The sequence below is a fragment of the Elephas maximus genome, chromosome 1 (genome assembly GCF_024166365.1).
Source record: "Elephas maximus indicus isolate mEleMax1 chromosome 1, mEleMax1 primary haplotype, whole genome shotgun sequence".
NCBI lineage: Eukaryota > Metazoa > Chordata > Mammalia > Proboscidea > Elephantidae > Elephas > Elephas maximus.
In genome coordinates, this window is record NC_064819.1 from 242,769,998 (window position 1) to 242,794,715 (window position 24,718).

Consider the following 24,718-nt stretch of genomic DNA (forward strand, 5'->3'; position numbering starts at 1 on the left):
ACTGTCAGAAATTCAGGCCATTTTCAGAAGAGGACATGGAACCAGGGATATCATTGCTGATGTCAGATGGATCCTGACTGAAAGCAGAGAATACCAGAAGGATGTTTACCTGTGTTTTATTGACTATGCAAAGGCATTTGACTGTGTGGATCATAACAAATTATGGGTAACATTGCGAAGAATGGGAAATTCCAGAACACTTAATTGTGCTCATGAGGAACCTGAACATAGATCCAGAGGCTGTCGTTCAGACAGAACAAGGGGATACTGAGTGGTTTAAAGTCAGAAAAGGTGTGGGCCAGGGTTGTATATTTTCACCATGCCTGTTCAAACTGTATGCTGAGCAAATAATCCGAGAAGCTGGACTATATGAAGAACAGGGCATCAGGATTGGAGGAAGACTCGTTAACAACCTGCGTTATGCAGATGACACAACCATCTTGCTTGCTGAAAATGAAGAGGACTTGAAGCAGTTACTAATGAAGATCAAAGACCACAGAGCCTTCAGTATGGATTACACCTCAACATAAAGAAAACAAAAATCCTCACAACTGGACCAATAAGCAACATCATGATAAACGGAGAAAAGATTGAAGTTGTCAAGGATTTCATTTTACTTGGATCCAAAATCAACAGCCATGGAAGCAGCAGTCAAGAAATCAAAAGGCACATTGCATTGGGCAAATGTGCTGCAAAGGACCTCTTTAAAGTGTTGAAAAGCAAAGATGTCACCTTGAAGATTAAGGTGCACCTGACCCAAGCCATGGTATTTACAATTGCATCATATGCATGTGAAAGCTGGACAATGAACAAGGAAGGCCAAGAAGAACTGACACCTTTGAATTGTGGTATTGGTGAAGAATATTGAATATACTATGGACTGGCATAAGAACGAACAAATCTGTCTTGGAAGAAGTACGACCAGAATACACCTTAGAAGCAAGGATGGCAAGACTGCATCTTACATACTTTGGACATGTTGTCAGGAGGGACCAGTCCCTGGAGAAGGACATCACGCTTGGTAAAGTAGAGGGTCAGCGAAGAGGAGGAAGACCCTCAACGAAATGGATTGACACAGTGGCTGCAACAATGGGCTCAAGCATAACAAAGATTGTTAGGATGGCGCAGGACTGGGTAGTGTTTTGATCTGTGGTACATAAGTTCGCTATGAGTAGGAACCGACTCAATGGCACCTAACTAACAACAGCAACATTTTCTAAAACTAAATTTCACCAAAAAATTAAAAATTCCACAGTTATTAAGGTGGTAAAAATAGCAGTGTGTCTGAAAAAAAATCAGCATGATAGAATTAAATTGACTGAAAGGATATATATGAAAATCATATAGATACGTATGTGAGTATATATACATATATATATACACACACGTACAAATAAGGTCTTATAGCTGTTTGAAAAAAATCAAAGTATTAAAAAGGTCTCCAAAAATTATTTCAAATTTACTTCTAATGCACAAATGAGATTACATACCATTTGTAACCGTTCTTGCATTTTGAAGATCTTTTACCATCACTTTTAATATTAGTCTTTGGTGAAAACATAGTTACACTGTTAGAAAGAAAACTCATATCATTCTCAAAGATTACAAATTCTAAGTTTCTTAAAGAGACTTACATTTTAAAGTTAACGTATAAATAAAAATACACAAATGTTTTCCCTGCCCCCAAAGAATAATAAACTGAATGTTTAATTACATTAGTTTTGAGTTTAGCGACTATTTTTCTAATTATACACACACATGGACTATCTCAATGCTGGAAAATAAAGTGCATTTGCATGTAAAAATCCTGGAGAATACTGTAGTATTTACATACAAATTGTGGGTTACTAGGAAAACCTAAGATAATAATCATTTTTGCAAAGATCCCATTGTAAATTATCTGTCAACCAAATCTCGTGAAATCTGTGTGAAAAATTTATAAATAGAAAAACTGCTCCCGAAGTCAGAACACCCCTTAAGTTGAGAACCAAATAGGAGTCTTACGACCTCACTTCCTTTTAGAGAAGAGATGTCTGCAATCATAGCAGAAGTTAAGTCCCGCTTAGGGATCCCATACTAAAAATCCATTCAGAAACAGGTGAAATGCGCTGGGAAGTCACACTGAACTCTGCTTTTAGCGCACTTAGGATGTTAAACATGGAAGATAATAAACAAGCACCTTGAACCAGGCCCCATTTCTCAGATGAAGAAACAAGGACCTAGAGAGCTTAGCTTATCAGTCCCTCACTCCCTGGGACACCACTGGGAAAGGTCTCCTAAGCTCTGTCTCCTGGCTGGGCCACACTCAGATCCCTCTGCCCCCTCGTGGACTATTCTACCAGCTGTGGAATGCACCCCGTGATCTGCCTTGGGCCGGCACTTCTAGGCCATCTGTCCTGGGGGAGGCAGACAGCCAAGGGGCCAACGAGTGGCTTCAGGGGCCTCCCCACCTGCCTCCCCAACCCTCACCTGCACCCTCCCCACCTGCCCCCGCCTGACCCCCACAGGCCCCCACCTGACCCTCACCTGCAGCCTCCCCATCTTCCCCCACCTGACCCTCATCTGCACCCCACCTGCGCCCTCCCCATCTGACTCCCACCTGACCCCTGCTGGCCCCCTACCTTCCCCCCACCTGTCTGTCCCCCTCCCGTCTCCCCCACCTGCCCCTTCCCTCCCTCCCCCACCTGCCCCTTCCCTTCCTCCCCCACCTGCCCCTGCCTCCAGCAGGGGGCACATCCCCCAAAGTCAGGTGGCCCTACTAAGCATGTGTGGCACCCCTGACTATTCTAAGCACTGGGCCCCACAGCTGGGCTCCACACAGCCAGGCACTGGAGACACACGTTTCTGCCTGTTTCAACAGAGGGTATCTAAGTTAGTCCCTGTCATGGGTCGGCTCAACTGAAGGGATGTGTTAATTTGCATGAAAATATTTTTCAGATGTCATCATTTCTAAGATCATATCAGCAGGAATCTCACTGCAACAATTTTACTAACAAGAAGTTTCACTCACTGAGGAGCGGAGGCGTAGCCGGATGACCTGACTTTACTGTGGAAGACCAGTGGCTGGTCCTGGACAGAACTCCGGGCAGCTGCACAAAGTGATTTCAAAGAAGAAGCTAAACTGAAGGCTGCAGTTCCGTCGTGGACATGAAAACAACACAGTTTCTTATACACAGAATGGTTTTATACATGTAAGAGGTTCTGTGCCTGAAGTCAGACCAACCAACATTAGCAAAAGAAGGGGAAATGTGCTGAAAGTGTGAAAACAAAAACGTTTCTCTTAGTCTTTAAATTACACTAGATTGTAATATGTTCAAACTGTATTTCAAATAATTATTAGCTAAAACATTAAATCTTATACACATGGCTGGATAGAGGCTCTACTATTCCAGAAAGATTGCCAAAGCAAATCACAAAAGAATGCATACAATATTATTGTTGTTGTTAGGTGCCATCAAGTCAGTTCTGACTCATAGCGACCCTACGTGCAACAGAACGAGACACTGCCCAGTTCTGCGCCATGCTCACAATTGTTGCTATGCTTGAGCCCATTGTTGCAGCCACTGTGTCAATCCATCTCGTTGAGAGTCTTCCTCTTCTTCGCAGACCCTCTCCTTTACTAAGCATGATGTCCTTCTCCAGGGGTTGATGTCGCCAACCTTGCTTCTAAGGAGCATTCTGGTTGTACTTCCAAGAGAGATTTGTTCGTTCTTTTGGCACTCCATGGTATATTCAACATTCTTCGCCAACACCAGTATGCCTCTATCCTGTATACTGCGCGGGGGTGTGTATACAACTGTCCTGTACGCTGTATGGGCATGTGTATACATACGACTGTCCTGTATGCTGCACGGCCGTGTGTGTACGACTGTCCTGTGTGCTGCACAGACATGTGTATACAACTGTCCTGTATACTGTATGGGCAGGTGTATACGACTGTCCTGTACACTGCGCGGGCAGGTGTATACGACTGTCCTGTACACTGCGCGGGCAGGTGTATACGACTGTCCTGTACACTGCGCGGGCAGGTGTATACTACTGTCCTGTATACTGTGTAGGAGTGTGTCTTCTCTGCTGCATGTTTATTTTGCAATTTCAGAGTGATTTTTAAAAACCAATTATCAATACTTCCTTAAGGCATCAAAAGGAGTCCCTGGTGACACAGTTAACAAACTGAACTGCTAACCGAAAGGCTAGAGGCTCAAACCTACCCAGCAGAGCTTTGTAAGAAAGTCCTGGTGGTCTGCTTATAACAGGTCACAGCCGTGAAAACCCTATGGTGCAAAGCTCTGTTATGAACACGTGGGGTCACAGTGAGTCAGAAATGATTTGTTTTCTTGTTTGTTGTTGTTAGGATATCAGAAGTCTCGTTCGTTTAATGAGGACAGGAGGTGGAAAGGCCGTTCCCTGCAGAAGCAACAGAGCAGGCAGGGGGAGTGGAGACCAGAGAGCTCTGGGCTGCCCGAGCCGTCCATGCTGATCAACCCAGTGAGTCTAGGCTGTCTGAGGCGACGGCAGAGCAAGGCTGAGAAAGATCCTGGAAGCTGTTCTAAGACGTGTGTCATGGATTGAATTGCGTCCCCCAAAAATGTGTGTCAACTTGGCTAGGCCATGATTCCCAGTATTGTGTGACTGTCCACCATTTTGTCATCTGATGTGATTTGCCTATGTTTTATAAATTCTACCTCTATGACATTAATGAAGTGGGATTAGTGGCAGTCATGTTAATGAGGCATGACTCAATCTACAAGATTGGATAGTGTCTTGAGCCAATTTCCTTTGAGATATAAAAGAGAGAAGTGAGCGCAGAGACTTGGGAACCTCATACCATCAAGAAAGCAGCACCAGGATCAGAGTGTGTCCTTTGGACCCAGGGTCCCTGCACTGTAAAGCTCCTAGACCAGGGAAAGAATGATGACAAGGACTTTCTCCCAGACCAACAGAGAATGCCTTCCCCTAGAGCTGGTACCCTGAATTTGGACCTCTAGCCTCCTAGATTGAGAGAGAATAAATCTCTTTGTTAAAGCCATCCACCTGTGGTATTTCTGTTATAGCAGCACTAGATAACTAAGACTATGTGTGTCCTACAATTTCTTAGAATGGCTCCTACAGCCAAGGGAAGAGGGTAACAGCCTATAAACTGGAGAGGTCAGTGCTTAGCTGACAGAGGGAGTTTCACGAGTTTGAGGTAAGAGAGACGGCAGACTAGTGAAAACCCCTTACAGAAATGTGGATCACTGTATAATTATTAAATAATATACAGCTCCAGTCCCATGTGTTCCTCTGGGTTCTAGACTCATATGTATCAAAACTGCCTTTTCGAACTCTAACTTTGATGTCTCAAAGGTGCCTCAATCTTAAGCACGTCCAAAACCAAACCTATGACCTCTCTCTCCTCCACCCATTCCCCCACCTCCTGCCAAAAACTAGGCCCGTTCCTAGGTTGGTCGTGTCTGTCCACCTTCTCTGAGGCCAACACTAACTCTAAATCTCCTTCACACACCAGCTGCACAGGCAGCACTTCTTCCTATGACCCTGACCACCAGGGCCAGGTGAGAGCTCACAGGTTAAAGGGCACCGTCCTCCAGACTGCCAAGCCGGCCCCAGACTTCAGATGCCAGCCACAAGCTTAGGGATACCCACGACACCTTGCTTCTGACCTGATGGCTACAAACTGAGGTATTCTCGTGACCTCCTTGGGTGACTCACAGAACTTAGGAAATCACTTTGCTTAGGATTGCAGTTTATTACAGCAAAAAGGATGCCAATGAAGACACACACAGAGCAAGGTCTGGGGTGTCCCCAAGGCAGAGCTTCCAGGTCTCAAAAAGGGGTGTGCTATCCTCCCACAGGAAGGAAAAATTGACATTATTAACTAATTCATTCTACCTGGATCAACAATCAACTTCCATGGAAGCAGCAGTCAAGAAATCAAATGACACATTGCACTGGGCAAATATGCTGCGAAAGACCTCTTTAAAGTCTTCAAAAGCACAGACGTCACTTTGAGGACTAAGGCGCGTCTGACCCAAGTCTCGGAGTTTTCAATCGCCTCATCTGCATGTGAAAGCTAGACAGTGAATAAGGAAGATCAAAGGAGAATTGATGCCTTTGAACTGTAGTGCTGGCAAAGACTACTGAATATACCACGGACTGCCAAAAGAACGGATAGGACTGTCTTCGAGGAAGTACAGCCAGAATGCTCCTTAGAAGTAGAATGGCAAGGCTTGGGGTCACTTACTTTGGACCCATCATCAGGAAAGACCAATTCCTAGAAAAGGGCACCATGTTTGGTAGAAGGCCAGTGAAAATGAGGGAAACCCTCAATAAGATGGTTTGACACAGCGGCCAAAACAATGGACTCAAACATACTATCGTGAAGGCAGCACAGGACCGGGGAATATTTCCTTCTGTTATACAATACCTCACCATGAGTCCGAGCTGACTTAACAGCAACTCACAACAGCAACAATGCAGAATCATATCCATCATCAGGAAAGAAACATCTAGCATATTCCCTACCACAAAGGGCATTTAATAAATATTTGACAGACAAAAGAAATAAAGGAGCAAAGGAAAGAAATAAATACTGATTGGTTTTTATCTTGATATAAATATATTTACAAAGCAACATAACAAATCTAATAATAACAACAACTAAAAGAACTAATTTCTTACATTTATTTTCCAGAATATACTAATATACTAACCAGATAGCTTTCGACCAACAGGCTTAGTTCTTTTCTTCTCAACAACTCCAAAATACAGTGGAGAGGTTGGTAAAACACAGGAACTAAAATAAAAACAAAACTATACTATAAAAGCAAACAATTATATTACGGAGCTGTTTCAATGAAATATATATTTTAAGAATAGTTACTAATGATTAACTATGATTAGCTCATATAAATATGAATGTATAATATTGGAAATAAAAATAACTAGTAAGCTTATTCTTATCCTTGTAAGTAAAGAAAAATTTAATTATATTTTTAATGAAAGTGCTTTTTATAATCTATATCCTATCCTGAAGTAAAATAGTGTTTCTCATTAAAAAAAAACTATGAACCACTTAGTTTTAAGCAAGGTAGAAGCAAGGGTTTAGCAATAATTTTTTTCAAATAAAACCAAAAAAATCAAACCCAGTGCCGTCGAGCCGATTCTGACTCATAGTGACCCTATAGGACAGAGTAGAACTGCCCCATAGAGTTTCCAAGGAGCACCTGGCAGATTCAAACTGCTGACCCTTTGGTTAGCTGCCATAGCTCTTAACCACTGCGCCACCAGGGTTTCTGAATAGAAAATTAATTGGGGGTTACTAAACATTACTTGTTCTTAAGATAAAAAAGAATCTAAAATTCTCTAAATTAAACACAGACACTGTCACACTCACACACATTCACACACAAACTGACACTCACACTTACATGCTCACTCATGCACACACACGCACACACATGCTCACACATGCACACACATGTTCACACACACTCATGCACACTCACACATGCTTATTCACTCTCACACTCACACACGCTCACACACTCATGGACATTCAATCACACACTCATGCACACTCACACAGTTGCACTCACATTCACACTCACATACAGTCATGCACGCTCATGCACTCACTCTCACACATTCAAACACTTGCTCACATTTACATGCTCACTCACACTTATGTACACTCACACGCTCACTCTCACACTCATGCACGCACATTCATTTGCTCACATGCTCACTCACACACATTCACTCACATTTACATGCTCACTCACACGCACACTCACATTTACATGCTCACTCACATGCACACTTACATGCTCACTTATACACTCACGCACACTCAATCTCGTGCACAGTCACACTCAGGCACGCATATTCACTCACACACTCGCTCACACATGCTCACATACACATGGAACATCAGTCACACTCACTCGCATTTACATGCTCACTCATGCACACTCACTCACACACTCACTGTCACAGAAACTCAACACAAACACAACCGACTTAAAAAGACCCTGTACCTTGCCAACACAGAAAGGCCCTTCCCCATGCCAGGGCCCTGCTGAGACCTCACGAGAGCAGCGAGGTTGATTTCCAACACAGCTATCTTATTTCCAAACATGGACGTGAGCAAGCAAAAGGTCTACAAGGGTTGGAAGGGTGATGTCATTAATACCAGCACTGAGCAAAAAGGAAAACTGTGAATGTATCCCATAATTCTAATCACAAATACAATTTTTAAATCGGCTTCATTTACATGAATAGTGGTATTTGACTGGTAACCGTAATTGTATGGTACTGTGCAGTTCATAAAAAATCTCATTTAGTAAGCTCATCATTATAATACTATGCTGAAGAAAGTATAAACTATAGATAAATGCATCTTATGGAAATTAAATATAGTAAATGTTTTATACTAACCTTTTCGTTTATGGTTTTGTTCATTATGGCACATGATCCAGCAACTTTAATGCTGAGGCCTAGAAAGTCTTAATTTCCAGAAAAGAGAAATGAGCACAATTTCAGATGCAGGGAGGGGGAACAAAGCACTTGCCCACTCACCCATGGTTCAGTGTGAGAGCTACACGGTACCAGGCCCAGGGGTGCACACATGACAAGGAATGGGACAGGTGCCGGCTCTCGTGCATGGAGGTCAGCGGGAGAGTCAGACACGGGCACGGAGAAGACACACGTGTGTACTTAAAGCCGTGACAAGTGCTGAGGAGACAGAAAGGTGTGCAGAGCCAACGGGGGGCCAGGGACCTAGGCCTGGGTATGGAATGGACTCTCACAGGTGAGCAGGGCCAGCGTTTCTGGCACAAATAACCCAGAGGTCAGTGTCGACATCACATGAAAGGGAACAGGGTCTGCAGGGCACAGTCTACTCAGGACGGGCGGGTCTGAGGTGGGGTTAGCGGACACAGGATGGAGGCAGGCTGTCTGAGGAGGGGTTAGGGGACACAGGATGGAGTCAGGCTGTCTGAGGTGGGGTTAGGGGACACAGGATTGAGGCAGGCAGGTCTGAGGTGGGGTTAGGGGACAGAGGAGTGAGGCAGGCTGTCTGAGGTGGGGTTAGGGGACAGAGGAGCGAGGCAGGCTGTCTGAGGTGGGGTTAGGGGACACAGGACCGAGGCAAGCTGTCTGAGGTGGGGTTAGGGGACACAGGATGGAGGCAGGCTGTCTGAGGAGGGGTTAGGGGACACAGGATGGAGGCAGGAGGGTCTGAGGTGAGTTAGGGCAGAGGAAGGGATGCAGTGAAGTGTGTCATTCAGGACTGGGCAGAGGAAGGACCATTTCAGGTGTGTGCTCTGCTGTCTGAACGCCCCCGGAGCAGCAGGGTAGGAGTGGATGGGAACGCATCCTGTGGACTCCCAACACCGAGGCTCCTGATGACAATCACCATGTCTCTCTAATGACTGAATGTGGCCTATCCTCAAATTCGGATGATTAGGCTTTCTACACTAAGACATTTCCTACCCTTGTATTAGGTAAAGAAAACATTAAAATCACACAAAATTTAGGTGAATTGAATTTATGATCTTACCTTTGTAAAGTAAAACAGCTTCCAATTCAAAGTTTGCTAAGTTAAATATGAACAAGCCATCCGAGCTTCCAATCCACACACACTTGGTATTCTCAGGAGGAAGGCTAATTTTAAAAGAAAAAGGGGAAATCACACCGGTGGCCATCCTGAAGGCTCAGGACCACAGCGCTCGGCTCCGCGTGGTGGCTCAGTCTTCTCACACGCGGGAAAGCACATGATCACTGCGAGCTATCTCAAGGGCACCTCAGTTAGCTTCTGCACATGACCAGGCCTCACGATTGAGGATTACACTTTGACTAGGCCGATATTAGGATCTGCTTGGGGTTGCACTGAACTGCTAACCTAAAGGATGGTAGTTTGAACTCACCCAGTGGCACCTCAGAAGAAAAGGTCTGGTGATCTGCTTCTGTTAAGATCACTGCCAAGAAAACACTGAGGAGCAGTTCTACTCTGACACTCAGCATCACCATGAGTCACAGTCAGTGGACAACAACAACAAGCAGGCATTGGATGCCCTGGGTGGTGTAAACAGTTAACACCCTAGGCTGCTAACTGAAAGGTTAGAAGCTTGAGTCCACCCAGAGGCACCTTGGAAGAAAACCCAAAAAGAGAAAGTCCTGTCAAATTACTTCTGAAAAGTCAGCTACTGAAAACCCTATGGAGAACAGTTCTACCCTGACACATGTGGAGATGCCACGAGTCAGAGTAAATGACAACTGGTAAGTATCCACTCGCTCTCTAGTGAAGACAGCACCGACATGCACAATTTCATTCTTCCTGAGGCTCGCAAACAAGGCCACTGCCGACCTCACTTACAGGACCTACAGAGGTAGGGGTCACACTGTGCCCAGTGCACTGCCTGGACTCTGACATTATTTCCAACAACCGTCAGGAAAAAGCTGCTAGGGGAGGACACAACTCAAAGAAGAGAGCTAACTGACCCAACATACAAGTCACTAGGAATTTAAACACAGGTCTTTTTTTTCCTCTTTTTCAATTAACAAACAAGATAAAGATTAATAAATCAGTTAACAGGCATAATTCTGTCATGCTGGATGAAATCTGCATTTCAACTATGGTGTTGGCAAAGAATATTGAATATAACATGGACTGCCAGAAGAACTAACACATCTATTTTGGAAGTACAACCATCCCTAGAAGGAAGGATGGTGAGGCTTCGTCTCATGTACTTTGGACATGTTATCAGGAGGGACCAATCTCTGGAGAAGGACATTATGCTTTGTAAAGCAGAGGGTCAGTGAAAAAGAGGAAGACCTCAACGAGATGGACTGACACAGTGGCTGCAACGATGGGCTCAAACATAGCAACAATTGTGAGGATGGCGCAGGACCAGGCAGTGTTTCATTGTGTTGTACAAAGTGTCCCTAATGAGCCAGAACTGAGTGGACGGCCCCTAACAACCACAACAACAAAGATGAAATATACACTTTCCAACTTAGCAGCTGGTTTCCAAGTGGCATCTTCTATCCGGGCCCTTCCATCTTCTCACTCCCAACTGCCTATATACCCATGCAAACCACCAGGACCTTCCACCCGAGTAAGGTAATAGCCTCCAGATCCTTCCCCTGGGTTCGTTCTTGGTATCCTCCAAACAACATTCCACATGTGGACCAAACACATGGCTTTAAGACACAGAGGAGTCTGTGTGCTCAGACATACAGCAATGCCAAGTGTCTAATCTGCCCCGCCTCCCCACTGCAGTTTAGATCTCACAGGGGTGCTTGGACCTTGGTGAGCTCCTGCGGAAACACTGCCACACAGAAGACACAGCCGCTCCAGGCCAGGGGACCCAGGACAATCACACCTCTCCAGTATCCCCTCCAAAGAACATGTCCCATCACCTATGGTAGGTGAAAGGCTACTCTTTAGATGAACTACCATATTTTTGTAAAAAAAAAAAAAAAACGCATACCAGCAGCTCTTCTAATAATAGCTCAAGGAGGGAGGGCCCGGTTGACAAGCAAACATAGAAGGCTCATATTACTTGCATAAAAGTATGGTCCTAGCTCTTTCCAAGGTTGTTGCTGTTTTTTTGGTGGGGGGCGGGGGGTAGTGAATGTTTTAGAAAACAATCGTAATATACTCTTTTAATCACAGTTCGACAATGACTTCCTTATGTTGTTAAATAACTAATATTTCTATCAAGCACACAGAAAAATAAATTTATTTGGGGTTAATTTTAAATGTGTAATGCAGGGCACAGATGGGGACAAAAAGGAAATTCAGAATGACTTATGACAGTTTCCCTCTTTCTAAAGAAAATGTCCTATTACAGAGGTAAAGATCTACCTAGATTTTGGTGAGCAAAACTGAAAATAAACTAATTTACTTTACTGTTGCTGTTCTTATTAGGTGCAGTCAAATCAGCTCTAAGTCAGGAACCTCAAGTGTAACAGGAGGAAATGCTGCCTGGTCCTGCGCCATCCTCACAACTGGTGCTATGTTTGAGCCCAATGTTGCAGCCACTGTGTCAATCCATCTTGCTGAGGGTCTTTCTGGATGACCACCTACTATACCAAGCCTTATGTCCTTCTCCAGGAACTGATCCCTCCTGATAACATGTCCAAAGTATATGACATGAAGTCTCACCATCTTCACTTCCAAGGAGCATTCTGGCTGTACTCCTTCCAAGACAGATTTGTTGGTTCTTCTGGCAAAATCCAATAAAAAACAAACCCGCTACCATCGACTGGATTCTGACTCATAGCGACCCTATAGGACAGAGTAGAACTGCCTCATAGTTTCCTAAGGAGCAGCTGGTGGATTAGAACTGCAGATCTTTTGGTTAGCAGCCAAGCTCTTAACCACTGTACTACCAGGGCTTCATTGTTCTGGCAAAACCCAAACCGGCTGGACTTTCCATTAGCAGCAGAGATCTTAACCACTGTTCCACCCAGCAATTCACGGTATATTCTTTGCCAACACCATAATTCAAATGTGTCAATTCTTTGGTCTTCCTTACTCATTGTACAACTTTCATAGGCATATGAGGTGACAAAAAACTATGGCTTGAGTCAGGTGCACCTTAGTCATAAAAGTGACATCTTTGCTTTTAAACACTCTAAAGAGGTCTTTTGCAGCAGATTTGCCCAATGCAACACGTCGTTTGATTGCATGACTGCTGCTTCCATGGGCATTGATTACGGATCCAAGTAAAATGAAATCCTTGACAACTTCAGTACTTTCTCCATTTATCATGATGATTATTGGTTCTGTTGTGACGGTTTTTGTTTTCTTTGTGTTGAAGCATAATCCATACTGAAGGCTGTAATCACTGATCTTCATACATAAGTGCTTCAAGTCCTCTTCACATTCAGTAAGCCAAATTGTGTCATCTGCATATCGAAGGTTTTTAATGAGTCTTCCTCCAGTCCTGATGCTAAGTTCTTCATATTGTCCAGCTTTTCAAATTATTTGCTCAGCATACAGATTGAATAAGTATGGTGAAAGGATAAAACCCTGACATGCACCTTTCCTGATTTAAACCAATCAGTATCCCCTTGTTCTGATGGAAAGACTGCCTCTTGGTCTATATACAGGTTCCATATGAGTATAATTATGTGTCCTGGAATTCCCATTCTTCACAAAGTTATCTATAATTTGTTATGATCTACACAGTCGAATGTCTTTACATAGTCAATAAAACACAGCTAAACATCTTTCTGGTATTCTCTGCTTTCAGTCAAGATCCATCTGACATCAGCAATGACATCTCTCATTCCATGTTCTCTTCTGAATCACGCTTGAATTTCTGGCAGTTCCCTGTCAATGAACTGCTGCAGCTGCTTCTGAATTATCTTGTATGTGATGTTAATTACATTGTTTGATAACTTCCACATTCTATTGGATCACCTTTCTTTGGAACGGGCACAAATATGAAACTCTTCTAGTCGGTTGGCTAGGTAGCTGTCTTCAAAATTTCTTGGCATAAATGAGGAAGCGCTTTGCTGAGGTACCTCAATTGATATTCCATCAATTCCTGGAACCCTGTTTTTCACCAATGACTTCGGTGCAGATCGGACTTCTTCCTTCAGTACCATCATATGCTACCTCCTGAAATGATTAAAGATTGACCAATCCTTTTTGGTAAAGTGATTCTGTATTTTCCTTCCATCTTTTTTTGATGCTTCCTGAGTTTAATATTATCCCTGAAGAATCCTTCAACATTGCAACTGAGGCCTGAGTTTTTTCTTCAGGTCTTTCGTCTTGAGAAATGCCGAGTGTGTTCTTCCTTTTTGGTTTTCTAACTCCAGGCCTTTGCACATTTCATGGTAATATTTTGTCTTCTTGAGATGCAACTTGAAATCTTCTATTCAGCTCTTTTACTTCATTATTTCTTCCATTCTCTTTAGCTACTCTACGTTCGAGGGCAAGTTTGTTTCAGTCTCTCCTGACATCAGTTTTGGTCTTTTCTTTCTTTACTTTCTTTTTAATGACTTTTTGCTTTCTTCATGTATGATGCCCTTGAAGTCATCCCACAACTTGTCTGGCCTTCGGTTTTTAGTGTTCAATGCATCAAATGTATTCTTGAGACGGTCTCTAAATTCGAGTGGAATATGTTCAAGGTCATGCTTTGGCTCTTATGGACTTGTTTTAATTTTCTTCAGCTTCAACTTGTATTTGCACGTGAACAACTGATAGTCTCTTCCACAGTTGGCCCTTGGCCTTTTTCTGACTGATAATAATGAGCTTTTCCATTATCTTTTCACAGATACAGTTGATTCGATTCCTGTGTATTCCATCTGTGAGGTCCATGTGTACAGTCATCATTAATGTTGTTGATAAAAGGTATTTCCAATATATAAGTCATTGGTCTTGCACAATTCTATTATGCGATCCCTGGCATTGTTTCTATCACAGGGCCATATTTTCCAACTACCAATCCTTCCTTGTTTACAACTTTCCCATTCCAATCACCTGGAATTATCAATGCATCTTGATTACATGTTTGATCAATTTCAGACTGCAGAAGGTGGTAAAAATCTTCGATTTCTTCATCTTTGGCATTAGTGGTTGGTGCATAAATTTGAATAACAGTCATATTAACTGGTTGTTATGGATTGAATTGTGCCCCCTAAAAATGTGTGTCAACTTGGCTAGGCCACAATTACTTGTATTGTGTGATTATCCACCATTTTGTCATCATATGTTACACCTAAAAAGAACTACACCTATGTGGTGTAAATTCCATCTCTGTGATGTTAATGACACTGGATTAGAAGCCGTTATGTTAATAAGTCAGAACACAATCTACAGGATTAGGTTGCATCTTGAGTCAATCTCTTTTGAGATATAAAACAGAGAAGGGAGCAGAGAGGAGAGGGCCCTCATACCACCAAGAAAGAAAAGCCAGGAGTGGAGAATGTCCTTTGGAATCAGGGTCTGTGCCAAGAAGCTCCTAGACCAAGGGAAGATTGATGACAAGGACCTTCCCCCCAGAGCCAAAAGATAGAGAAAGTCTTCTCCTGGAGTTGGCGCCCTAAATTCGGACTTCTAGCCTCCTAAACTGTTGGAGAATAAAATTCTGCTTGTGAAAGCCATTCATTTGTGATATTTCTGTTATAGCAGCACTAGATAACTAAGACACTGCTCTTCCCTGTAGGCATATGGACACTACCCTATCACTGACAGCATTGTACTTCAGGACAGATCTTGAAATGTTCCTTTTGGCAATGAATGTGACACCTCTCCTCATCAATGCGTCATTCCTGGGGTTGCACACCACATGACTGTCCGATGCAAAATGGCCAACACCAGTCCTTCTCAGCTCACTAATGCCTAGGATATCAAGCATTCCATTTCATTTTTGACGACTTCCAATTTTTTTGGTTCATACTTCATACATTCCATGTATAGATTACTAATGGATGTTTGCAGCTGTTTCTTCTCATCACATCAGCAGATGAAGGTCCCAAAAGCTTTACTCCATCCACGTCATTAAGGTCAGCTCTACTCTGAGGAGGCAGCTCCTCTCCAGTCGTATTCTGAGTGCCTTCCAACCTGAGAGGCTCATCTTCCAGCCCTATATCAATGTTCTGCTGCTATTCATAAGGTTTTCACTGACCATTTTTTTTCAGAAGTAGATTGCCAGGTTCTTCTTCCTAGTCTGTCATAGTCTAGAAACTCTGCTGAAACCTGTCCACTATGGCTGACCCTGCTGATATTTGAAATACTGGAGGCATAGCATCCAGCTTCACAGCAACATGCACGCTGCCACAGTATGACAAACTGACAGACGAATGGTGGAGTTATTTTATTAAAGGGACTTAAGTATAACTGACCAAGTTTATCAACCTTAAGACTTAAAATTTGCAATCTAAGAACACTTAGGGTTAGCTTTAATCAAACAGGCAAAAATTATTTGGTTCTAATTTAATCATTTTACCTGCAAAACCCTTTTTTAAAAAATGAACCTAATATTCATTTAAGGAATTGAATAGGTCTTCTTTATGTGGCTGAGGCCAAGCTGGCCACACTTACCATTCACACCCAGGATTCAGAATGTGGGACAGGTCACAGCGTTCCAGTTGTAGGACAAGAAATGCAGCTTCAATCCTCTCTTCTTTTTCCTGCTCATTTGTAGAGGACAGCTGACTCTCTCCTAGGGAACAGAACTACTGAGAATCTAAGAAGTGAGATTAAAATTATCAATCGAATTAAAAGGCAAACAACTCAGTCAACAATTACTTTAAAACAAAGATGAGAAGGTAAGGCAGCAGGGAAATAAGATTAAAGGAAATGAAATAACGTAGAACACAAATGAGAATGTTCACACTTTGTGAAGAATGTAACCACTGTCACTGCACAAGTTGTGTAGAAATTGTTGAATGAGAACCTAAACTGCTGTGTAAACCTTCACCAAAAACACAGTAAAGTATTACTAAAAAAAAAAAAATTGGCAAATAAGCCCCTAGATAGTTCCCTGACACTCAGCCAATCTGTGGGCTCTTTTTCGTTGTCAGTTATAATATCAAAAGTAAAATATATACTTTTTACAACCTTAATATTTCCTTGCTTTGCATGTTGTCAAAAATAAGACACTTATCCTTTTTAAAAAATAAATCGTTTTTGTTCTTTTTTTAGTGAACACACATTTCACTAAAGAAGATATTCAGGCAGCCAACAGATACATGAGAAAATGCTCACGATCATTAGCCATTAGAGAAATGCAAATTAAAACTACGATGAGATTCCATCTCACACCAGCAAGGCTGGCATTAATCCAAAAAACACAAAATAATAAATGTTGGAGAGGCTGCGGAGAGATTGGAACTCTTATACACTGCTGGTGGGAATGTCAAATGGTACAACCACTTTGGAAATCTATCTGGCGTTATCTTAAACAGTTAGAAATAGAACTACCATACAACCCAGAAATCCCACTCCTGGGAATATACCCTAGAGATACAAGAGCCTTCATACAAACAGATATATGCACACCCATGTTTATTGCAGCTCTGTTTACAATAGCAAAAAGTTGGAAGCAACCTAGGTGTCCATCAACGGATGAATGGGTAAATAAATTGTGGTATATTCACACAGTGGAATACTACGCATCGATAAAGAACAGTGACGAATCTGTGAAACATTTCATAACATGGAGGAACCTGGAAGACATTATGCTGAGCGAAATTAGTCAGAGGCAAAAGGACAAATATTGTATAAGACCACTATTATAAGATCTTGAGTAATAGTAAACCTGAGAAGAACACATACTTTTGTGGTTACGAGGGGGGGAGGGAGGGAGGGTGGGAGAGGGCTTTTTATTGATTAATCAGTAGATAAGAAATGCTTTAGGTGAAGGGAAAGACAACACTCAATACATGGAAGGTCAGCTCAATTGGACTGGACCAAAAGCAAAGAAGTTTCCGGGATAAAATGAAGGCTTCAAAGGTCAGCGGAGCAAGGGCGGGGGTCTGGGGAACATGGTTTGCGGGGACTTCTAAGTCAATTGGCAAAATAATTCTATTATGAAATCATTCTGCATCCCACTTTGAAATGCAGCGTCTGGGGTCTTAAATGCTAACAAGCGGCCATCTAAGATGCATCAATTGGTCTCAACCCACCTGGAGCAAAGGAAAATGAAGAACACCAAGGCCACACGACAACTAAGAGCCCAAGAGACAGAAAGGGCCACATGAACCAGAGACCTACATCACCCTGAGACCAGAAGAACTAGTTGGTGCCCGGCCACAATCGATGACTGCCCTGACAGGGAGCACAACAGAGGACCCCTGAGGGAGCAGGAGATCAGTGGGATACAGACCCCAAATTCTCATAAAAAGACCAAACTTAATGGTCTGACTGAGACTAGAGGAATCCCGGCGGCCATGGTCCCCAGACCTTCTGTTGGCACAGGACAGGAACCATCCCCGAAGACAACTCATGAGGCATGAAAGGACTGGTCAGCAGGTGGGAGAGAGATGCTGATGAAGAGTGAGCTAATTATATCAGGTGGACACTTGAGATTGTGTTGGCAACTCTTGTCTGGAGGGGGGATGGGAGGATAGAGAGAGAGAGAAGCGGGCAAAATTGTCACGAAAGGAGAGACTGAAAGGGCTGACTCAAGAGGGGGAGAGCAAGTGGGAGTAGGGAGTGAGATGTATGTAAACTTATATGTGACAGACTGATTGGATTTGTAAACGTTCACTTGAAGCTTAATAAAAGTTAATAAAAAAAAAAGAAAAGGCAAAAGCTGACATCACAGGAGGTTATTGTAAATACGTATGTAGTATATATCGCTGGAATTATGTATGTATATTGCTCAACGAGATGGACTGACGCAGTGGCTACAACAATGGGCTCAAGCATGTCAATAATTGTGAGGATGTGCAGGACTGGGCAATGTTTCCTTCTGTTGTACGTAGGGTCGCTATGAGTTGGAACCAACTCAATGGCACCTAACAACAATGGAGTAATTCAGACCATTTATCTAGAAAAACATTAGGCTTAAACATTAAAGAACAAGATTAAAAATAAAAATTAAACCTATATAATGAGGCCTGTAATTTTAAGTACAGAACCCAGCAAAGGGGATGGGGGAAGAAGAAGAGATGGTCAGCTTACAGAGTTTAGCTCTTCCTAAAACGGGTTTAAGGTTCACTTCAGTAGTAACTGTCGTTGTTAGTTGCTGTCTAGGTCGCCTCCAACTCCTGACAACCCCATGTGTGCAGAATAGACTCTGCTGCAAAGGGGTTTCAAGGCCATGAGCTTTGGGAAGCAGAGGGCCAGGCCTTTCTTCTGAGGTACTTCTGGGTGGGTTCGAACAGCCCACAGCTCAAAATCAAGCGCTTAACCATTTGTGTGACACAAGTACTCCTTTCCTTAATAAAAGGGCACTCATAAAAGAAATAATAAAACCCGAGGTTTAGAGCATTAGGAAAACATAGGGTATATTGGAGAAAGGTGTCTTCTGACCCACTTTAAAAATAGTTTAGTGCCATCTACAAAAAGAGGCAAAAACTAAAACGAAAAGTGAACACTGTGAAAATGAACTATCAGCAGCGCAGACACATTTGCAGCTGCGCGAAAGGCTAAAGGGTGCTTTAGCGCCCCCCTCAGGAGAGAGCCCCCACTGGGCTGAGAATCGGCCCTGCAGCACGGTGGGGGCTCTCCTGGGCCAGTCGCTTGGGGCAGGGGAGGCACGGTGACGCAGCTGCGGGTGTGGACGAGCGAGGCAGCTCTGGGAGGCCTCCAGCGAGCGGGTGGGCAGTGTGGGGAGGCAGATGACTGTGCACGCCTCTATTCAACATGAACACTCACCCAACTCCCATAAGATCTGTGCACCAGGCCCACCGCCCAGGACATGGCCCTCAGAGAAGACGTCGCCTCGCCCCCCACTTCCACCTGCCTCACCTCCTGGGCCCCACAGCTGTGAATGGCCATCACCCAGCTCTCCCTCCACATCTGTGCAGCACCCCCATATGCTGCTCAGTGGGTGCTGCTGGGTAAGCTGGAGCCCACGGAGGGGTGGGGGTCTGAGTCACATTACCTGAGGGGCCACCCGATCCAGACTGCACCTTCGTGGCGGAGAAACGCTGTCTCTTTTTCCTCAGGTCAACACGTGTCACACAACGATAATGATGTGTTTCATCCAAACTGAAGACCCAAAGCTAAAAAAGCCAAGCACAGACACGTGTCTCTGCACAAATGATATGTATGAAAAGCAGCAAAAGCCGAATGTGATGAGGAGTGGAGAGCAAGCAGGCAGGACGTGTCACAGGGAGGCCCTCGGGTCTCCACGTGAGTGTCCTCTGTGTACTGTCACCCACTCGCAGAGCCCTCCTTTGGGTGGGCACCCAGAATCTGGGGCGCTTTCTGCTTAGTGGTCTGTCAGTGAAGAACATGCACCTTAGGTACAGGCATAATGTGTATTTTAGATGTCTTCGAGAAAACACTCTCACTGGGGGGTTTATCTGCTAACTCCAGTCACCACGTCACTGTGCCCACCCGTCACACAACACAGTTTGCAAAGCCAGGAAATGCACATGGCCATATACCTGGGTGTCACAGGCAGGGAAGAGCAGCTGGCTTTGTCAGAAAGAAAAAATTCATCTTCATTTACAAAGAGATGTTGTATCTTTCCATAATTGTAGCAACAGAGCCCTGGTGGTACAGCAGTTCAGAGCTACAGCTGCTAACCAAAAGACTGGCAGTTTGAATCCATCAGCCTCTCCTTGGAAACCCTATGAGGCAGTTCTACTCTGTCCTATAGGGTCGCTATGAGTCGGAATCAACTCCATAGCAGTGGGGTTTGGTTTTTGGTGGGTTTAATTTGTACCAGCAGCAACATTTAAAGAAAGTAATGGTACTCACACTTCACAAAGTAAACCTAAAGTGCTCATCTAGAAAGCTAAGTTTCAAAGAAGTACAACTTTCAAAAGTACACAAAGCTGGCACCAGTGACCTGTGAATGGCTCTCTGGTTCTCGTACCAGAACTACACATGGACCTCCTGAAAACACGAGACCCGGCTCCACACAAGGAGGTCACAGCAACGGCAGTGAGTAGGCAGCCAGGCAGGGTGCTGTGCCATCCCACAAAGACGTTGTGGCCCTTCCCGTGGCACAAAGCCCATGACCACAAGGACCATGTGGTTGTGAAGCCCCGACCCTCTGTGCATGACTCCATCACCATAACACCTGGAACCTGGAGGGCAAGTGTATGCGCCTAACCTGGCCATCAGCACACCCAGTCACAAGCTGTTTCGTCTCTTCATCGATGAACACGCTGAGAAGAGGATACGCTGGTGAAAGAAACCCAAGAATGCTTAGCATTAATCCACCGGAGCCTGTAAGCTGAGCACTATCCTAATGCCACACAGAGTGTTTCTTTTAGGCAAGTTTGAACTACTCTAAAATATTTCTTCACAAAAAGAGTAAAAACTATTGGTGAATATGAATCTGAAATTCCATGAGTGAGGGAAGATAGGGAAGTCATCCCAAATAAAACGCACGGATGTGGGCCACAGTCTGCCATAGACGAGTCCTGAGAAATCACACGCTGCTCGCACACACAGGAAGCCTGGTATTCACACACACCCCTGAAAATTCACCACCCTGCGTGGCTTCGCAACAGTTGAGGGAGACCAGCACCAGTATTCCTTAAACATTAAACTCAACAGAAAAAAAACTCAACAGAGTAAGCCGAAAATAATAAAAGTATGGAAATAAAGATGAAAACCATAATTAAAGGGATGTCTTATTTTTTTAATTGCTGTCTATAGTATCATCTTCATTTAAAAACTACTCTGTACATGAACTAGAGACTACATCGGCCTGAGACCAGAAGAACTAGATGGTGCCTGGCCACAACCGATGACTGCCCTGACATGGAGCACAACAGAGAACCCCTGAGGGAGCAGGAGAACAGTGGGATGCAGACCCCAAATTCTCATAAAAAGACCATACTTAATGGTCTGACTGAGACTAGAAGAATCCCGGCAGTCATGGTCCCCAAACCTTCTGTTGGCCCAGGACAGGAACCATTCCCGAAGCCAACTCAGCAGACATGGATTGGACTGGACAGAGATGCTGGTGAGGAGTGAGCTACTTGCATCAGGTGAACACTTGAGACTATGTTGGCATCTCTTGTCTGGAGTGGAGATGGGAGGGTAAAGGGGGTTAGAAACTGGCAAAATGGTCACAAAAGGAGAGACTGGTAGGAGAGAGCGGGCTGACTCATTAGGGGGAGAGTAAGTGGGAGTATGTAGTAAGGTGTATATAAGTTTATATGTGAGAGACTGATGTGAACTTCCACTTAAAGCACAATAAAAATTATTTAAAATGAATAAACTACTCAATCTAAATTGTCAAGAATGTAGAAAGAGAATTAAGATAGTTTTTTTAAAAAACACTATATGTCCTAAATAAACTATAAATGATATACGAGATCAAGCTTATAATAAGTTTTCTTGACAGTCAAATAATTCCACGTAATTTGTTTCAGAAAACTAATTCCAAGAAATGTGCTTTATCCCTGAAAGTATTACATGCTAGAGTACCATCATCCACCCCTGACAACCTCAGAAGGAATGCTGACTCTGGGAAATAGAACAGCAACTCTGCAGGTCACCATGGCATCTGAGTGCGCCTCGCTGTGACCTTCACACCACTCATCCAGGGAAGGAAGCCTCTTCTCTTCCTCCTCTCCAAGGAAAGCAGACTGTGCACGGAGGGTACACAGCAAATGCTAGAAAGCTAGTCCCTGGAGACGTTTTGGGGGAAAAGGGAATATCATATACAGTACCCCGCTGCACTACAGTGCTAGGTCCTGAGGAGTCTCACACCACATAAGCCTCTAAATTGCTTAATCCTACCATAACTGTAAGGAGCCCTGGTGGCGCAGTAGTTAAGCACTCGGCTGCTAACTAAAAGGTCAGAAGTTCAAACCCATCAGCCACTCCCTGGGAGAGAAAAGTGGCAGTCTGCTTCCATAGAGATCACAGCATTGGCAACTCTACGGGGCAGTTCTACTCTGTCCTGTAGGGTCACTATGAGTCAGAATCAACTTGACGTCAACAGGTTAGATTTGGGTTTTTTTTTTTTTTAACCCTAACTACAGCTCTAAATTGGAACCCTGTTGGCATACTGGTTAAGAGCTTGGCTGCTAATCAAAAGGTTGGCGGTTTGAATCCACCAGGTGCTCCTGGGAAACCCTATGGGACAGTTCTATTCTGTCCTGTAAGTGTCACTATGAGTTGGAATCGACGCCGCAGCAACAGATTTGGTTTGCTTTTTGGTTATAGCTCTAACTCTAATCCTAAACACTGACACTAACCCCAAGCCCTAACTATAACCATAAACCCCAACCCTGCCCCTAGATTGTCATATACTCATTTCATTTACCATTGGAGAGGTTGTGAGGTGAGTGAGCCATTACCCCAGCACCCGTGGGCATACAGAATGCCCGATGCTGCCCAGTGGCACCCTTTCTGACCACGAGCACTGGATGTCCAGGCGTCTGAGTGTGCCTGTGCCTCAGTGAGCTGATCTGTGTGAATAACAAGGCCCTCCCTCCCCACTGCCCACACAAAGGTTGCCAGGGATGCCATCTCAGAGGGCACGTGCTTTTCCCGTTTGCTGGAACAGAAAAGCACGTACTCCAATCAAAGACTTAATCTTAAAAACTTCAAGGAAATGAACTGCAAAGTGAATCCTTCCAATAAGTAGAAGGGAGTGAAGCAGCTATTTACAGGAAGACACGTTCTGCTCCATCTGAATGTCACAACCCAACTCATGGGACACTGTATGCACCAGCGGGTCAGACAAGGGAAGGCAGCCCTACCTGTCAGCACTGGTGAGGTGTGCACTGACGTCCCCACATGGCAGTCCCAGACCTGCAACACATACACACTTTTCAGGGGAGGTGAGAGCCGTGCCCTGATGCTATGGCGTGCGCTCACAGCACCGCCCAGTTACAAGTTAACCTATGTGAACAGCTATCTAGAGAGAATACAACAATCATGTCAGTACACAAACAATAAAACTGTGGAAGACAACAAAGGATGTCAGCATCACATAGAAAGGAAGGTTAGGAACACTTCCCAGGCCAAGACTCAGGTATAAAGGAAAGTGTTGCTGCAATTTGCAGGGGACTTTGAAATCCTTGTTATTCGCCAAGGGCGTCCAGAAACACCTCGTACTGACTCACCCACAGCGACGCCTCTCATTCTCCTAACCAGTCTTTGCTGCATGTCATACCCTGATTCCATTTTACAGATAAGAAAAATGAGGCCCACGTGGGTGAGGGGTGGAGCTGGGTCTGCTCCAGGGTCAGAGAAAACAATAAAGCAATACATCTTAATTTGGTTTTACCCTCAGGGATTTTAAAACGACAGAGAGGTATTTTTACAATAAATCTCGATGTCAGTCTCTCTCCACAGTGAGCATTACCTACCTTCAACTTTTCATCAGTTACAATTTATAAAGCCCTCACTCTCAGGAGACAACAGTGATAACGTGCACTACCATGGACTTGAATGGAAACGGAACTTGCATTATTTACCTTGTTCCTAAGCCACATTTAGTTTGGGCTGAATCCTCTGGTCTTGGGTAATGGTTTTCTGCACTGGGTCCCAGAAAATACATCGATGTCTGAGGACAGTGCTCTGGGTCACCTGGCCACTGGCCAGGCCAGGCTGGGTTGCTCCCTGCAGGCCCAGTGCAAGCGCAGAGCCTCGGTTCTGCTCTGAGGTTCACAATGACGGCTCTTACAGGCGTGGAAAAAATGCAGTGATACACACACAGTGACCACATGCCACAAAGCATGACATCAGAGTTTTCACAAGTAGGTTCAGGAAAGCCCTCATCATGTTTGGGAGTCATTTAGCAGTCCACTCCTTACCTTAACAGTTCTGTCCTCAGACGCTGAGATGACCAGGTTTGCTTGCCACGCACAAAATGCGAGCGAGGTCACTGGTGCCAGGTGGCCCTGCAGCTCGGCCAGGACAGATGGGCCCTGGGAGGATTTGTGAGGGGTCAGTGACTGGACTGTGTGCAGTGTCTGTCACAGGAAACAGTTCTACTTTACATAACCCCCCCTCTAAATGAGAGACTATTTGTGCATAAACTGAGAAGTCAAAAATCAGACGGCTGAGGCAAGCAGGAAAACAATCACAGGCCACAGTTAAGAAAATAAA

At 44.2% G+C, this 24,718-nt stretch overlaps 1 protein-coding gene across 9 annotated transcripts in view; it reads right to left on the reverse strand.

Annotated features, from left to right (window-relative positions):
* Window positions 1–24,718, reverse strand: part of WDR27 (WD repeat domain 27) — a 224,797-nt gene that overhangs the window by 174,442 nt on the left and 25,637 nt on the right. For 7 of the 9 annotated variants that reach the window (XM_049905818.1, XM_049905796.1, XM_049905803.1 and 4 more), the window contains 11 exons: window positions 24,424–24,537; window positions 23,365–23,416; window positions 20,754–20,824; window positions 19,572–19,692; window positions 16,061–16,181; window positions 9,560–9,663; window positions 8,437–8,504; window positions 8,037–8,158; window positions 6,711–6,793; window positions 3,011–3,089; window positions 1,491–1,568 (listed from right to left, as the gene is read on the reverse strand). In XM_049905818.1, coding sequence (XP_049761775.1) covers window positions 1,491–1,568; window positions 3,011–3,089; window positions 6,711–6,793; window positions 8,037–8,158; window positions 8,437–8,504; window positions 9,560–9,663; window positions 16,061–16,181; window positions 19,572–19,692; window positions 20,754–20,824; window positions 23,365–23,416; window positions 24,424–24,537 — 1,013 coding nt within the window. The remainder of the gene's footprint in view (window positions 1–1,490; window positions 1,569–3,010; window positions 3,090–6,710; window positions 6,794–8,036; window positions 8,159–8,436; window positions 8,505–9,559; window positions 9,664–16,060; window positions 16,182–19,571; window positions 19,693–20,753; window positions 20,825–23,364; window positions 23,417–24,423; window positions 24,538–24,718) is intronic. The other 2 variants (XM_049905848.1, XM_049905839.1) reach the window with 1 other exon arrangement.